Source organism: Entelurus aequoreus, linkage group LG12 (genome assembly GCF_033978785.1).
Source record: "Entelurus aequoreus isolate RoL-2023_Sb linkage group LG12, RoL_Eaeq_v1.1, whole genome shotgun sequence".
Lineage (NCBI taxonomy): Eukaryota > Metazoa > Chordata > Actinopteri > Syngnathiformes > Syngnathidae > Entelurus > Entelurus aequoreus.
The window spans coordinates 47,912,279-47,930,094 of record NC_084742.1 but is presented as its reverse complement, the minus strand read 5'-3'; the positions used below and the strand labels follow the sequence as shown (position 1 = coordinate 47,930,094).

Sequence of the window (17,816 nt, the reverse complement as noted above, 5' to 3'; positions counted from 1 at the left end):
TTATTTTATTTTTTTAAAAAGGGCCTTATCTTCAACAGACCAGGTTGTCAATGAAATTAGATTTGTTTAAAGGTTTTTTTTAAACCAGGCCCAGTCCAGATAATGTCCAAGTCGGACTCAGCAACACACACCTTCATTCATGTACACAGAAAAAAATTAGGGAACACAACAGATTGCATATAATTTATAAACAAAATTACATTTTCAAAATAAGCATTTATGTACAGTCCAGATTATGTCCAGGTCACTCAAATTAGGGAACACAACAACAGATATCATATAATCTATAAACATAATTATACTTTCAAAACAAGCCTTTGAGGACTTCTCATCTTTTTTTTAATGTTTTTTGGCATCATTATCGTTTTCAACCATGTAACTTTCTAAAATTAGAAAATACTGAATAAATGTTTTAAAGAAAGTAATACTAAGTGAATATCTGTTTTTGGCCTTAAAAATAAACATTTTACAGAGTACTATAATTAAATTGACTAAATCATGATTGTCAATGAACTCTCCTAAAATAACAAAAACCACATTAAGCTTCATAAACAAACCAATCCTTAAACACATTTTTTCAACTTCCACCCAAAATAAAGACACAATATGACAATACCAAAACAAATGCATGGTGGATTCAGGCTCCTGACAACAAAATCGGCAATCATCTGACTCTGTCATATTCCATAATTTTAACATTTTCCCTGTGGGTAAGAAGTTATAAATAATTTTAATTTGAAAATAACGATTTTGCACATCTATAGTGGTTTTATAGATTAGTTTGAATATGGCATCCCATGGCAACGGGCAGTCAAAAAAGTCCTCCCATTTTCCATTTGTGTTGTATGAGGCAGCCTTCAAAGATTTCTTTATTAAATAAAAAAATATATATTTTTCTATTTATTTTAGTTCCTTTTTGCCAACTAGAATTTCTTGTTAGAGGTTTACAAACTAATTATTTAGTAGTTCCATAATTAATTATTTGTTTCCATCTTTTCCCAATTCCTCCAGTTAGTTGATAAAATGAAAAGCTTGAGCAAGCATCACCATACGTAGCTCTAAATTCATCATACTTCATAATTTTACCATTCTCATTGATAATATCATTGACAAAAATGATTCCTCTTTCAAACATATTTTTCCAAAAGAAAGGCTTTCCATCTATTACAATATTAGAGTTCATTCATATTAACTGCTGCAAAATATCGTCTCTTTTTTCTGGCACATAAAATTGAAAACACCACTATGAGTGGATTGTTTCCTTTATGAACCCCGCCATGTTTCCCAGCAGACTCTCTGGGAGGGGATCACTTGTAAAAAAGGATACAATTTCTATTGATACAGTACATGTTTTTTGTCCAAAAGGACATTTGTGTACCACTCAATGTTTAAATACATCTTTGGAACAATTGATGCTTTTAAAGACAGACACATAGCTTCAAGGTTGAGAAGTTTCAGGCCCCCATATTCATACTCTTTGTACAAAATCTTTATTTTAATCTTTTCTGGTTTGCCGTTCCAGACAAAATCGAAGACCCTCCGCTCATAAATCTTAAAAAAGTTTTGTGATGGAGCTGGTAATGACAAAAACAAATAAATAAATTGAGGAATAATTAACGAGTTGGCAATAGACATTTTACCATACAAGGTTAGGGATTTCCCTTTCCATAATTGCATAATTTTGTCCAGCTTTCTTAGTCGATTATCATAATTTACTGAGCCTAGATCTTCCAGATTCTCTGGGACAACAACACCAAGTATGTTAACTGGTCCATCTGTCCACAAAAAAGGCACTTTGCATTCCATTCGAAAGGACGTTCCCTTTAGATTTCCGATCCTTAACATTTTACATTTATCATAATTAAGCTTGAGGCCAGATTGCTGTGAAAATATGTCCAAAAGATTTAGAAGGTTCCGCAAACAATGAGGAAAAATCTTATCTTTGTGAATCAGCCTTTTCTGACATGAACTTCATCAAGAACAAACACAGAACACGCCTCACTGATGCACATCTGCAAGACTCACTCAGAGTTGCAGTGTCAAGTTACACACCAGAGTACAACACACTAGTTAACAGCATGCAATGCCAGGCTTCCCACTAACTGACAAAGAAACAGATAACAGATTTGGTGTCCAGTTCAAAGTGTGACATGATTTAAAAATTTGAGAGTTTACTTTTGTATTTTACATGAGTTATTATTTGTACAAACATGGTGCAAAGTAATTCATGATTTGTTAAAAAATGTTAGTGGCTAGCTAGTTAAAAATGGGATATTGTGATTTCACAAGACTGTCTTAGAAGTCATCATTTGAAAATGTTCAATTTGAAAAATGTGCACTTAGAGAAAATATAAAAATAAAGTGTTGCATATTGATATTTATCTGTTTCTATATATATTTATTGTGAGAAATCATTAAGATGATCAGTGTTTCCACAAAGATAAATATCATTAATTATTAATAATAACAGAGTTAAAGGTAAATTGAGCAAATTGGCTACTTCTGGCAATTTATTTAAGTGTGTATCTAACTGGTAGCCCTTCGCATTAATCAGTACCCAAGAAGTAGCCCTTGGTTTCAAAAAGGTTGGTGACCCCTGCACTACAGGCTTTTTTCACTCTTGCTTGTCTCTCCTTCTCACAGAGACTTAAAACAAGCGCACCTTCTTACATACGTCACATACTGTCGCGTCATACGCCCTCGCTGAGCAGAGAGGTAGCAGCATGGGTAAGATTAATTTGTAGCATCATTTGAAAATTCACCCGCTAGAGAATGAAGAGCGCTTGAAACTCTGCACGTCAACATCTCTGTTTGGTGCCAGACCAACAAAATGCCGAAGCAACACCATATGAAAAAATTAGTCAACAACAGTAGGAGATAACGTCCGCAAGAACCTACCACATAGCGAAGGACATAAACCATTTGATTTCATATTATGCAGCTCATTTTTATTTGACAGTTATTGAAATATCTTGTGTGACATCTATGCACAAAAGTGCACTTTTTGTTTTAAACTATTGTAGTTGCGTTCTGTACAAAAAGTGCAATTTAATTTAGTGTTGTTTTGATATGTCATCTTAGTGACATCATGCACAAAAGTGCACTAATAGCTTGTTTTAAAATTTCTGACAATCTTGCACTTTCTGTTTTGAAATTACATGAATGTTTGTGCCACTGCTTAATAACTGTTTAATAAATACAGTATAGGTAAATTTTCTTAATTGTGGTTTCCCTCTCTGCATGAAAGTTTAAAATTAGCATATATTAATGCAGTATGAACAAGAATGTTTTAATGTAGACACAATCATCATACTGCTGTGATTATATGCATCAGGTGTTAATTCAAGGCTAAGGCAAAATATCGAGATATATATCGTGTATCGTGACATGGCTTAAAAATATTGAGACATTAATAAAAGGCCATATCGCCCAGCCCTACTACTCTCATATTGTTTTTGTTCCTGTCTACACAATTGGCAGTAGTATTCTTTCTTACGTGTTCGTAGTATTGTAGTTATAACTTGTTTTTATACTTTCTGTACTTATTTTCTGCATCCGTAGTTCTTTGTGTTATACAATATCAAATAAATCATCAATTGACTTTTGCTTATGAGGGCTCAATATCAAGGGTAAAGTCACCACATAAGAAAATTATTTTTTGACTCATGTCCATAGGATTTGCCTTAATCCGGTTGTCAAACCTTTTAACACTTGATTTAGGTGATCTATAAATACAACTGACGAATATGGTTTCATTTTTTTCATCACATATTTCAATGGTTATACATTCTAAGATGTTATCAATAGCAAATGACATGTTTTTATCACTTTGTAGTTTAGGTTTTTCATCACGTGCCCCCCTACTCTTCCTCCATTCTTGTTGGTTCTTTTCATGTAATTTAGTTCATATCCTTCCAGATCAAAATGTCCTACTTTATTTTATCATCAATCCATGTTTCTGTGACAGCGATCACTGTGAAGGGTTTGTTGAATTGTTCTAAAAGTGCTTCATGTTGTTGTAATTTGCGTACAAGCTTCTGCTGCTGAAATGAACAATTGGCAATTTGTTATCAAATTTAATGTTGCTACTGTATTATGAAAAAGGGGATGGGTCAAATGCAGAGAGTAATTTCACCACACCTAGTCATTGGTACTTTTAAAAAAAATATTATTCATCTGTATAACAATTGTTACTGATGTGGGAGAAAACATTTGTATCTGGATCTATGTCATTCTTCAAATCCTGACATTTATGGACTTTGTTGCAGAACTTTTTGAGTTCCATATTTTCTTGTTCAACAATCTTTGATGTTGTTTCACTAATCTCTATAAGTGTAGGCGGATGTGCTTCTGAATCCAGGTCTTCTTGTTTAGTGGTCCCTTGAAACATAGGAGTGTTGAATTTAGGTGTTTGTTTTCCGTCACTCCATTATCGTCGTCGTTGTGGAAGCAGTGTCAACTTTAATATTTTTCCAGGTCCTTGATGTCATGGACAACAAATACTCTTTCTTCTGGACCATTTTTTCCCTGCTTTCTCAAGCTTGCTATAGATATTTACAGTTGGCGCTCCAAGTTCCCTGAATTTTTCCCTGCTTTCTCAAGTCGTGCACTTTCTTGCTGATTTCAGCACTACGTTTGGCGAGGTGCTCATTTGTACCCATTTGTACCACTTGTATCAGCTTCTTTCCCTGTTACAGCAGTGACATTTTACATTTCCTGTTAATGAGTTTCACGAGTATGGCCGGAGTGGTGGTGGTGTTTCTTACATTCAATGGGAGGCATGTTTCGATGGTAATAATGTCGACTTAAATGTATTTTGATTGCAGAAAGTTGACCACTTGCTGTTCTGCTGAGGCAACATCCATTTCATCTGGTTCTCCTCCATTATTTACAGCTTTCGCGTAGGGTCTTGGTTTAATTCGGTGCACTGTCACAATGATATCATCCATTCGTTTATCCTGATCCATTTCATCCATGATATTCCATAAAGATGTTATCTTGATTCACTGCAATATTTTCCTCCCAGAAAATCTTCACCTCTGGACACATTTCTGTTTGCTATTTTAAGAGATTTACCACCATCTCTCTTACCTTTTCGCGTTATTTAGAGTTTGCAGACTTTCCATATTTTCTGCAAACTTCTCAGATATTCTCTGTGTTCTAATCTAGCTTTACCATGTCTGCTCTCAGTATCTTGCCCTAGGCCTGGGCGATATGGCCTAAAAATCAAATCTCAGATTTTTTCACAAAAAATTTTATTTACGATTTTTTACGATTTACCCCCCTTTTTTTTTTTTTTTTAAAGAGACCAATGAATACAAATTCAAAACAAGTTTTGCTTTTATTATGTGAAAAACTAGTAGTTTGAAATGACTCTGTATACGCTACATCTTACACTTAGCTCGGGATGGGAATAGAAAACTTGTTCAGAACCAGTTCCCAGTGTGTCAATTCCTTGGAATTGCTTGCCATTTCGTCCAGTGGTTCTCTTAACGGTTCTTCCGGGTGGGAATGACGTCATTACGCAACACGTGTAGTAACATCAGCAACATGCCGTGTTCCCGTACGGAAAAAGCGCACAGAAGTTTGCCGACATTTTACTAAAACAGACAGCAACAGCGCTACTTTTAATAATTCCAAGGTTGCTATTTCATCAAGGGGAGGATGAATATGCTGAAACATTTGAACATATGGCATACAATGAATGTTGCGTTTTTGAACCGCGGCGATTTCATCCCAGGCAACAGCAGTCATCTGCATAAATTCAACAGGTACAAATACCGCCGATAATGTTAGCGCTATTGCCTGTTAAATTGAAATGAATGCCTTCTCATTTAGATGAGCATGAGGAGACATATCCTGACTGGTTTGGAGGCGGGCAGTTATGGCTCCAGTTCACATCTGCCACGAGATTTCACCACGGCAGTGAAGAGTACCACTCGACCAGGAACGACGAATGCCACTGAGCTTGCAACAATTTGCCATATAGATGCTCCTTCGGTAGGTGAATGTTCAATAGTAGTCAGAAAAAAGTTGCATGTTTTCCTGCAACAACATTTTCTCTCAGTCATATTATACAGGTGAAACGCATACAATTAGAATATCGTGTAGAAGTCCATTCATGTCAGCAATTCAACTTCAAATGTGAGTTAATATCACATTCATGTGATATTTAACTCATTACAAGCCTCTATTTAAATACAACTTTGATGGTCATGGCTTAGTTTTTTCCATCCATCCATCCATCCATTTTCTACCGCTTGTCCCTTTTGGGGTCGCGGGGGTTCGCTGGAGCGTATCTCAGCTGCATTCGGGCGGTAGGCGGGGTACACCCTGGACAACTCGCCAGGGCCAACACAGATAGACAGACAACATTCACACTCACATTCACACACTAGGGCCAATTTTAATGTTGCTAATCAACCTATCCCCAAGTGCATGTCTTTGGAGGTGGGAGGAAGCCGGAGAACCCGGAGGGAACCCACGCAGTCACGGGGAGAACATGCAAACTCCACACAGAAAGATCCCGAGCCCGGGATTGAACTCAGGACTACTCAGGACCTTCGTATTGTGAGGCAGATGCACTAACCCCTCTGCCACCTTAGTTTTTTGTTTTTTTAAATACTACATTTTCTGAGATTTTCAATTTAAGGTTTTCATAAACTGTAAGCAATAAACATCAACATTATATCAAGAGAAGGTTTGAAATATATCATGTTGCATTAGTTTCACCTTGTAAATCTAAACAAACCTTTGTACTGTATATTGCACGCAGGGGCGCCGCTAGGGATTTTGGGCCCCATGAAAAGAATCTTTACAGGGCCCCCAACACAGCGGCAACATTATAATTTCATCATCATTAGGGGCCTCTCTGGGCCCCCCTCCATCATGGGCCCCTAGAATCCGTCTCCTTTACCCCCCTTTTCGGCGCCTCTGATTGCACGGTATATGCTCTAGGTCAGAGGTCGGCAACCCAAAATGTTGAAAAAACCATATTGGACCAAAAATAAAAAACATGTCTGGAGCTGCAAAAAAATTAAAAGCCTAAGTGTGTGTATCAGCTATATCAGCCTACTGTCAAAATGACTGTAGTGTCACAGGCTGACGCAAATCTTCATTGACAGAAATGTTGAAATATAATATTTATTCTACACATTTTACAACATTGGAAAACATTAGTAAAACTGAAGCTTCTGAGAGGCTGAGATAACTCCTGGAAATTACTGGTTTAGAATGGCCAAAGGTATAGATGTGTGTGTCCTAGTTAAAGGATTGGACACACACACACTAATGGATTTATTAAAATTTTTGAAAGCTTGGTAATGTTTGGTGTGGACGCGGATTTTTATTTTTTATTTTTTTTACCGTACGGTTTGCTTGTTTTTAAAATTTTTTTATCGATTATCACTTTCCGCCTGTAGAATGATCGAGGGCGAGTTCTTGGTTTCTTATGTGGGTTTATTGTAGGCAGTTTTCATTAACATCCTCCCAGCGCGGTAACACACAACAACCGCAGTCACATTTTTGTCTACCGTAAAGCACGTCGTCTGCCGTAAACAGCAATGTTGTGACACTCTTAAACAGGGCAATACTGCCATCTACTGTACATGCATATGTGACTTCTCCCTCCTTTTCAAGTTGTATCAAATAACTGCAAAGTGTATCTTAACAGGTAATAATAGCTCAATTGAAATGCCACATCATTGTCCAGTACTTTCAAACCGCAAGTGGGCTATGTAACAAATTCAAATCTGTAAAAATAGGTCTAAGTTGCAAATAACTCAAAGTGTACTTCCTTTGTTACAATAACACAGGAAGCAATTACTCTTATCAAAATTTACAGAAGCTACATAACTGTTACACAAATGTTCCGTAAACATAACTCAATGTGCATTCTCAAAGTGAACATGATTGTGTCATCTCTCTTCCTCTACCCCCCCACCCCCAAAAGGCCGTAGGTGATTTTTTTCTCTCTGTAGTCACCCCATTGTCCAATGTGAAACAGCCAAAACACTTTTCTCTAAAAGTCCAGTTTAGCGGCTGGCTTACTGACACGGCCAGACTCTAAAAGTCCAGTTTAGCGGCTGGCTTACTGACACGGCCAGACCTGGTCAAAACATGTCCTGGTGTTTGTGTTGGGGTTGTCAGCTCATTTGGATTTGGGCAGCTAACCTCTGTAACGGTGGCACACAGTGATTGGAAATCATCCCACCACTCTCAGTGGTGTGAGTGGCTCCTTCTGCTGAGCTCGCTTCTGCTCCTGACAGGTCCTGCACGACTCTACAATGTTCTTAAGTCCTAAAGAGAGTACTGATGTTTTGGCCCTTTCTCTGCACTTTGTGAGCCCTTGATGTCCAATCGTGTATTTTCTGCAAAATATCTGCTCTTAATGACTTTGGAATAACATCCTGTTTCCTCGTGTGACCAAGCCATCAGCTTCTGATAGTTCATTTTTCAATTTCAAAAAGTCTCTGGCACACGGTGGGACATTAGCAATGTGTTCTGGCTATTCTAACCTGATTACAGAAGCTACATAACTGTTACACAAATGTTACACAGACTGGAGCGATTGCTGATTTGAATCGCAAGGTAGATTCCATCTTGGTGATGTTACAGAAAGAATACATTGGAATTGTCAGAGCCAGCATATAGAGCAGGAATGTCATTGTTTTGACTGCTCGAAGAAAAAACAACATCTTAATCTACGATTTGACTCCCTCGAATGGCCTTGAGGAACAGGCTGTTTGAAAACACTCCCCCGAGGACTCCTCAAAGATGGACGCTTTTGACCTTTCCCTTTTTTTCAAAAGCACCTGGGTCGGACTCTTGAACTCTTGAACTCTTGGGGCCGGCCTCGGCCCATAAAGACAATCCAACATCTCACCCAAGTTAATTGGGCATACATGCACGCACATACCCCTCCCCAAATCAACGCCTTCACCACTGCTTTATTCCTCCGGGGTTGTGGGGGCTGAGCAGCGCTCAACAGCAGCTGCTGGCCTCCAAGGTCCTGTTGGATGACTCTGTTGCGAGTTGTTGTGATTAAATGTACCTTGTTTATGTGTGCCATGCTATGTGAGGTTTTTTTCCTCGGACTCAGTCTGGACCATTCCTGAGGGTCCAGCCTCAGACTGATATTTTTTTTTACTTCCCCCCTTTCCCAATGTCACCTTTTTCCCACCTTTTTAAGGAGCGCCTAAGTGAGGCTGATCCGTTGGCGGTCCCGTCTTGTCTCCCTGTAACGTATGTCTGCTCTTAGCGGGATTGTGCCGAAAATGTAATTTCAGTTCTTATGTGTCTTGTACATGTAAGAATGGACAATAAAGCTGATTGATTGATTGATTGATTAGCTTGATGACAGCCTGTAGCTCGCTGTCGGCCATTGTTGCTGTCCTGATGCTCTCCATTCTGGTTGGAGATGCTGGGATGCCCTGCATCACTGTGGCTACGTAGCATGCCACATCATCCTGAGTGTCAGTCTCTCCTTTTGTGTGTGTTTGTGAGCTACGAGACAGGGCATCGGCAACTACAAAAGTTTTTCCTGGCACATATTCTGCTACTGGTTTGTACCTCAGGTGTCAGTCTCATCAGTAACCGCTGACATCTTAAAGGAACATAGTCCAGACTTCTATTGTTGACAAGCTGTACTAATGGTTTGTGATCGGTCTCAAGCCTGAACTGATCCAAGCCGCAAACATACTTGTCAAATTTTTCACAGGCCCATACACCAGCCAGACACTCTTTCTCAATCTGGGCGTAACGTGTTTCGGCTTCAGTGAGACGTCTGGAGCAGTAGGCTACTGGCTTCCACTCCTCTCCATGGAGTTGGAGCAGTACGCCCCCCAGGCCGTAACTACTGGCGTCGGCGGACACAGCTGTGGGCTGAAAGGACTGGTGCTGTGGTCAGCATCTCTTTAATGTGCTCAAATGCTGCCTGCTGTGTGTAGCTCCAGGTCCAGATGTTCCTGTTTTTCAAAAGCTCGTATAATGGTTGACCTATTGTGGATAGACTAGGAACATACCTCCCCAGGTAGTTCACCATGCCCAGAACTATTTTTAGCTCCTGGACATTTCTTGGTGGGGCCAGATGTCGAATGGCCTCAACTTTGTCAGGGTCGGGTCTGACCCCTGACTGATCGATGAGGTGTCCCAAAAAACGTAGTTGTCTTTGTCTGAGGGTGCATTTGTCTTTATTGAGCTTCAGGCCTGCTGATTCAACGCGTTGAAGTACCTTTTCGAGTCTAATGTCATGCTGTTCCATCAAGGTCCCATAGACCAGGATGTCGTCCTTAAAAACTTCAACACCTTCCAGCCCTTGCAGTGTCTCCAGCATTTTTCGCTGGAAGATTTCCGGTGCACTGGTGTTCCCGAATGGTAATCTCTTAAAACAGTATCTACCAAACGGTGTAATAAAAGTTGTTAGCTTGCAGCTGTCTGAGTGCACGGGATCTGCCAGAACCCACTCGCAGCATCAAGAGAGGAGAACACCGTTGCTCCACTGAGCTTGGCAGTGATCTCATCCGAGGTAGGCAAGATATAACGCTTTCTTTTGACTGAATCGTTTAGCTGTTTCAAGTCCACACATATACTGGCTTTGCCAGTGTTCTTCTTCAGAACAGGTACCAGAGGTGGGACCAAGTCATTGCTTTGCAAGTCACAAGTAAGTCTCAAGTCTTTGCCCTCAAGTCTCGAGTCAAGTCCCGAGTCAAGACAGGCAAGTCCCGAGTCAAGTCCAAAGTCAAGACTGGAAAGTCTCAAGTCAAGTCACAAGTCCTGCATTTTGAGTTTCGAGTCCTTTCAAGTCCTTTTAACCACAGACTAATATTTTTACACAGATTGTGTATGCTTTTAAAACGTTGTATTTATTTATTAAAACAAGTGCATTTGAAATTGCAGGAAAAAAAATAGTACTGACATTGCAATTCATAATAGCACTATTAACCAGTCATGTTAATAGTGTAAACAATTTTAAACATTTATCTCATTCCTTTACAGAATAAACACATTTGCAAAAACAAGTGCAACTATACTTATTTGTACAAAAGTGTTAACATTGTATTTCCATGGCATATTGCATTGTAACTAGTTCCACAGCAGTTTCTATTCTGTTTTTACCTTATCTCATTGATCTCATCTCGTACTGTATGTGTGTTGATGTGTGCGTACACATGAAAAACATAACAAATACATGAACATAACAATGAACAGAGTTGTACTTTTTAGATGTCAGGGCCCTATGCAATATGTACACATATTCTTAATATAGTATACATTTTAACTGACCTTTATTTGACTATGTTTGTCTTTTTGTAGGTGGCTAAAATATGCGGTGCTGCTGACCGCCGTCTAACGTTACGTTACTGTGGTTGATACATTGACTAACGTAACGTTAAGTATAGGTACCTCATGCAACCCTGCTTAAAAAAAATCACTTGACAAAAAGTATGAATAAGGTAGCGAACTGCAGTGGACGCAACAGATTGCCGTGTTTGCAATGACGTTATAACCATAGACATCTTATAAGTAGACGCAGCATTGGTTGCTGTGACGCGAGCAATTTGTATCTTGAAGTGGTGATGAGGAGCCGGCGAGCAGCCTAAACTGACAGTTGACAGGTAGAAAACAAAGATGCCGGGCTGGTGTTCAGCGTTTTCCTGCTCAAATGAGCGGACTGTTGAAAATAGGAATCGGGGGATTACTTTTCACAAGTAAGATTTAACATTAATGTACTATTGGTTGTATTTTATGAAAATAACATTACCACAGAGTTGAGAAGGAGCAAAGATCTTCAATATTTGTATGTGAAAATCACAAAGAAATCTTCTGGGGGAGGATGACGCCCCTACAGGGGTTTGGTTTACAAACTATCAGCCCCACCTAAAACAAAATTCACCAGCCGCCACTGATTATGATGCATTCTCATTTTAGGCAAAATATAAGACAATACTTTCTTAACAGTATAATTGTAACCAGGAATTAAGTCTTCAAGTAACAATATTCAAATACTAACATTGTTGGGTAAGGCAGCATTTGGTTTTATTCTGAATCCAGTGAAACAGATTGGTGGTTTTAGCTGGTATAAAGACTTTCAGGTGTTTATATATGTTTAAGTATTTGGCAGACGCTTTTAACCAAAGCGACATACATAAAAAATACATATATAACAATCACTGTAAACATGATCATTTAAGGGAAGAATGTAATACAAAATATCAATACAAAGTGTCAAGACAGAATAAACTCTCTGTTGCTACAGCAACAGAGATACGGTCTATAAGATATATAGATATCTAATGTATTCATACATTGTTTACGTAGGATATACACATGTATATATAACCTAATCATATTGTTTCTTCAACTTAAAAATAGCTGACCCTTTTTCTCCCTCTTCTCTGGGTTTCTATTCCCAGTTTTGATCTCGGACGTCTGGTCACTTATAGCATATAAGAATATTATATTACTGTTAAGCAAACCATGAATAATAAAACATGTGTCCGTTATCATAGCTACACGTATGACAAAAAAGCGCGTGAAAATGAGTGGTATTCAGTGAGGTAAAATGAATTAAATGCGCTGACAGTTCATTGCTCCTGCCAAATGAATTGCACTGAGTGGAGCGGATCACCACTCCAAGATGGCGGCCCCGCGTCTCGTCTGCGCCTGTAGGCAGTAGCGCTCCATGCTGCGTCTACTTATAAGATGTCTATGGTTATAACGTTAGCAGTGAGTTTGCAGCCTCACTGATTTAACTACACAGCAAATAAAAGTCACGTTACTTAGCCAATAAACGTTAGCTTACATTCAAAACTTACCCTTCTTTGTGCAACTTCAAATGTCGAACAAAGTTGGAAGTTGTTGCGTCTTCGTCTGTAATATTCGAACTGCGTGATTTGCATACGGCAATTCGTTTTTTGTTGACCAAGTCGTAGTTTTTATACCCGAGCGAAACCAACTTTGGTATAAATCTTTCTCACTGACGCGTTGTTTGACAACTCTTGTTCATTGGTTGTCCTGCAATTTGATTGGATGAATGCTGTGGGATGAAAACAATGTAGATCTAATTTGATTGGCTGTTGTACTGAGAGCACACACGCTGACAGGCAGCACACACGCTGATGACAGACACGTACAAAATGAAAGCTACGGAGCGCTCCCAAATAACTTTTTAAGCTTTAGGTTTTGGGGAAAGTAGCAAGTCATGTCAAGTCAAAAGGCTCAAGTCCAAGTGAAGTCACAAGTCATTGATGTTAAAGTCTAAGTCGAGTTGCAAGTCTCTTTACATTTTGTCAAGTCGAGTCTAAAGTCATCAAATTCATGACTCGAGTCTGACTCGAGTCCAAGTCATGTGACTCGAGTCCACACCTCTGACAGGTACCATTGGTGCACACCATTCAGTTGGCTGTGTTACTGGCTCTATGATGCCGTATACTCCATCCTGTATACCTGTAGTTCGTCTTTGACTTTTTGTAATATTGGGAATGGCACACGTGCGGAATGAACAGCATACGCTTGGGCACCATCTTTCAGCTGTATTCTAACTGGTTCAATGTTTAGTGTGCCATGCTCACCGTAAGCTTGCTGATGTCCTGTGGTGGTGTGTGTCACTTCGTCAACTCGTCGCACCAAGTTCATTCTGACTGACACGGACCGGCTGAGTAAATTGTTGACACTACTGCCGCGCACCATGTATGCTTTGAAAGGGTAATCCTTCCCTTTGACAACTGTTGCTTTAAATCGGCCCAGACACAACAGTTTACCTCCTGGGCTGTCCAGAGGAATGTCAGCATGTTCCAGTGCGCTCAGCGGAGTGTGTGAAACGCATCCTCACTTAATACACTGACATCAGCTCCTGTGTCAATTTTAAATTCCATTGGGATGGAATCAACCTGTAGTTGAACAGTCTACTTCTTTCTCATCTCCACTGCACACTGAACCTAAGAAATAGGATGTCTGTTCAACATGCCCAGTTTCTGTGACTTCATTCACTGACTTATTGCTGCTGCGACAGTTGTGGCAAGTAGCTTTTCTTGCCGGGCATTTTCCCTCTCTGCGATGCTCAGCTTTCCCGCATTTTCCACATTTATTTTCATTCCCCCATTTTCTGTCTTTTGTCTTGCCTTGTTGTTGTTGTTTCCAATGATTTTGTTGTTTGTAACGCACCTCCTGTACTGATCCCATCTTGTCTCCCTGCAGGTTTACTTGTGCCGCAATCTCCTCTGACTGCCTGACGGTCTGTATTGTCAGTGCGAGCGTTAGCTGCAGACTTAAAGGCCTACTGAAACCCACTACTACCAACCACGCAGTCTGATAGTTTATATATCAATGATGAAATCTTAACATTGCAACACATGCCAATATGGCCGGGTTAACTTATAAAGTACCATTTTAAAATTCCCGCCACACTTCCGGTTGAAAAACTCCTTTGGATATGATTTATGCGTGTGACGTCACAAAAGCAACGGAAGTGGTTGGACCCCATCGGACCCGATAGAAAAGCCTCTTGTTTTCTTCGACAAAATTCCACAGTATTCTGGACATCTGTGTTGGTGAATCTTTTGCAATTTGTTTAATGAACAATGGAGACTGCAAAGAAGAACGTTGTAGGTGGGATCGATCGGTGTCTTAGCGGCTAAGTACAATACTGTAATATCTGTGATATTTGCATTAGTGTACTGTGTCTTTAAGGGTTTGGGGAACGCGCATGCGCGAGTGAGTTGGTGGAGAACTTGAGTGTGTGTGAGCGTGACTTTTGGCTAACAGCAGCTCGTGTATGTGTGTGCGTTACTTTTTGAACTACAACCAGTTACCGCTTGTTAATAAAGCGATTGAGCAATTTGTTTAATGGACAATGGAGACTGCAAATAAGAAAGTTGTAGGTGGAGCGGCGGACTACAGCAACACCAACACCAGGAGGTTGTGTTGTGTTTTGAGCAGGATAACAGACGCACTACGGTGAGTCTAGCTTTGGCTTCCAAACATTTGATCGCTTGCCCGTATGTGCGTGTCGATATGTGCATGTGACGTACGTAACTTTGGGGAAATATATGTTTCTTGCCGACTCTGATGGCGGCCGGGGTGTCGTCAAAAGCGTACAACGCCCGCCGCCGCATCTAAGTTAGCTACGCAGCTAGGTTAGCTTCTGTTTTTTTAGCTTCGCCAAGCGGAATATTATTAATCGTGTATTTACATGTTCATGGTTTAATAGTATTATTGATCTTCTGTCTATCCATCCAGTCAGGGTTTTTTTTTAATTTAGTTTCTATCTGCATTTGAGACTGACGCTATCGCGTTGGCTACGCAGCTAGGTTAGCTTCTGTTTTTTTAGCTTCCCCAAGCGGAATATTATTAACCGTGTATTTACATGTTCATGGTTTAATAGTATTATTGATCTTCTGTCTATCCATCCAGTCAGGTTTTTTTTTAATTTAGTTTCTATCTGCATTTGAGACTGCTGCTATCACGTTGGCTACGTAGCTAGGTTAGATTCTATTTTTTTAGCTTCGCAAAGCTGAATTATTAATCGTGTATTTACATGTTCAGTCACTGTGAATGTCCATTTCGCGTTCTCGACTCTCATTTTCAAGAGGATATAGTATCTGAGATGGTTTAAAATACAAATCTGTGATACACAATAGAAAAAGGACAGAGTGTGGAATCCAATGAGCCAGCTTGTACCTAAGTTACGGTCAGAACGAAAAAAGATACGTCCATCACTGCCTCTCAAGTCCTTCACTGTAACGTTCCTCATCTACGAATCTTTCATCCTCGCTCAAATTAATGGGGTAATCGTCACTTTCTCGGTCCGAATCTCTCTCGCTCCATTGTAAACAACGGGGAATTGTGAGCAGCACTACCGCTTGTGACGTCACGCTACTTCCGGTACAGGCAAGGCTTTTTTATCAGTGAGCAAAAGTTGCGAACTTTATCGTCGATTTTCTCTACTAAATCCTTTCAGCAAAAATATGGCAATATCGCGAAATGATCAAGTATGACACATAGAATGGATCTGCTATTCCCGTTTAAATAAAAAAAATTCATTTCAGTAGGCCTTTAACACCTTTTTCACCAGCATAGCCACAACTCTAGTCAACAAGCTGTCACACCACTCTGGTCGCTTTGGTGTAGAACACATTAAAGCCTTCTATAGAAAGCTAGGAGTATCCAACAACGATTTCAAATTAGAAACGGTCTCAGCTGACGAGGTGTTTAAAAAATTGAGCGCGCTCCACCCAAACAAGGCCACCGGCCTTGATAATATCCCCTCCAGATTCCTCAGGGACTCTGCCACCACCATTGCCCCAATCATTACACACACAATAAACCTCTCAATTACTCAAGGCCAAGTACCAAAAGATTTCAAATTAGCAAGAGTAACTCCCCTCTTTAAAAAAAGAAGCAAATTAGAACCTGGCAACTACCGAACTGTTTCTATTCTCAGTTCCATTTCGAAAGTAATGGAGAAAATAGTTTATGAACAGGTCGGTAATTACCTTGCCACTAATAAACTCATGTACAAATTCCAATCCGGCTTCAGAACTAACCACTCCACTGACACATGCCTTCTCTACTGACCGACCACATCAAACATGAGTTGGACGCGGGCAAATACTGCGGCATGGTCATGCTGGACCTTCAGAAGGCCTTTGACACGGTTGACCACGCTGCACTGTTAGATAAGCTCAGAGCAATCGGATTTGATAAAACCTCTTTGAGCTGGATGCAATCCTACTTGGAGGGGAGAAAACAGGTGGTAGAGGTGAACAGCACCGTGTCACCCTCCCTCTCAGTACTGTGGAGTCCCCCAAGGCAGTATATTAGGGCCTTTACTGTTCCTAATATACAAACCCCGTTTCCATATGAGTTGGGAAATTGTGTTAGATGTAAATATAAACGGAATACAATGATTTGCAAATCCTTTTCAACATATATTCAATTGAATGCACTACAAAGACAAGATATTTGATGTTCAAACTCATAAACTTCATTTTTTTTTTGCAAATAATTAACTTAGAATTTCATGGCTGCAACACGTGCCAAAGTAGTTGGGAAAGGGCATGTTCACCACTGTGTTACACAGCCTTTCGTTTTAACAACACTCAGTAAACTTTTGGGAACTGAGGAGACACATTTTTTAAGCTTCTCATGTGGAATTATTTCCCATTGTTGCTTGATGTACAGCTTAAGTTGTTCAACAGTCCGGGGGTCTCCGTTGTGGTATTTTAGGCTTCATAATGCGCCACACATTTTCAATGAGAGACAGGTCTGGACTACAGGCATGCCAGTCTAGTACCCGCACTCTTTTACTATGAAGCCACGCTGTTGTAACACGTGGTTTGGCATTGTCTTGCTGAAATAAGCAGGGGCGTCCATGGTAACGTTGCTTGGATGGCAACATATGTTGCTCCAAAACCTGTATGTACCTGTCAGCATTAATGGCGCCTTCACAGATGTGTAAGTTACCAATGTCTTGGGCACTAATACACCCCCATACCATCACAAATGCTGGCTTTTCAACTTGGCGCCTATAACAATCCGGATGTTTTTTTTCCTCTTTGGTCCTGAGGACACGACGTCCACAGTTTCCAAAAACAATTTGAAATGTGGACTCGTCAGACCACAGAACACTTTTCCACTTTGTATCAGTCCATCTTAGATTAACTCAGGCCCAGCGTAGCCGACGGCGTTTCTGGGTGTTGTTGATAAACGGTTTTCGCCTTGCATAGGAGAGTTTTAACTTGCACTTACAGATGTAACGAGCAACTGTAGTTACTGACAGTGGGTTTCTGAAGTGTTCCTTAGCCCATGTGGTGATA

General features: G+C 39.9%; 1 protein-coding gene across 6 annotated transcripts in view; it reads right to left on the bottom strand.

The window, feature by feature from the left end:
* The window catches only part of LOC133662289 (protein Dok-7-like), a 102,645-nt gene that overhangs the window by 18,956 nt on the left and 65,873 nt on the right, over positions 1-17,816 (bottom strand). Inside the window, exon 11 of one of the 6 annotated variants that reach the window (XM_062066165.1) lies at positions 5,425-6,045. The exons of the other annotated variants lie outside the window; for them this stretch is intronic. Coding sequence (XP_061922149.1) covers positions 6,023-6,045 — 23 coding nt within the window. The 3' untranslated portion in view covers positions 5,425-6,022. Of the gene's footprint in view, positions 1-5,424; positions 6,046-17,816 lie in introns of those variants that run through there. 6 annotated transcript variants of the gene reach the window in all.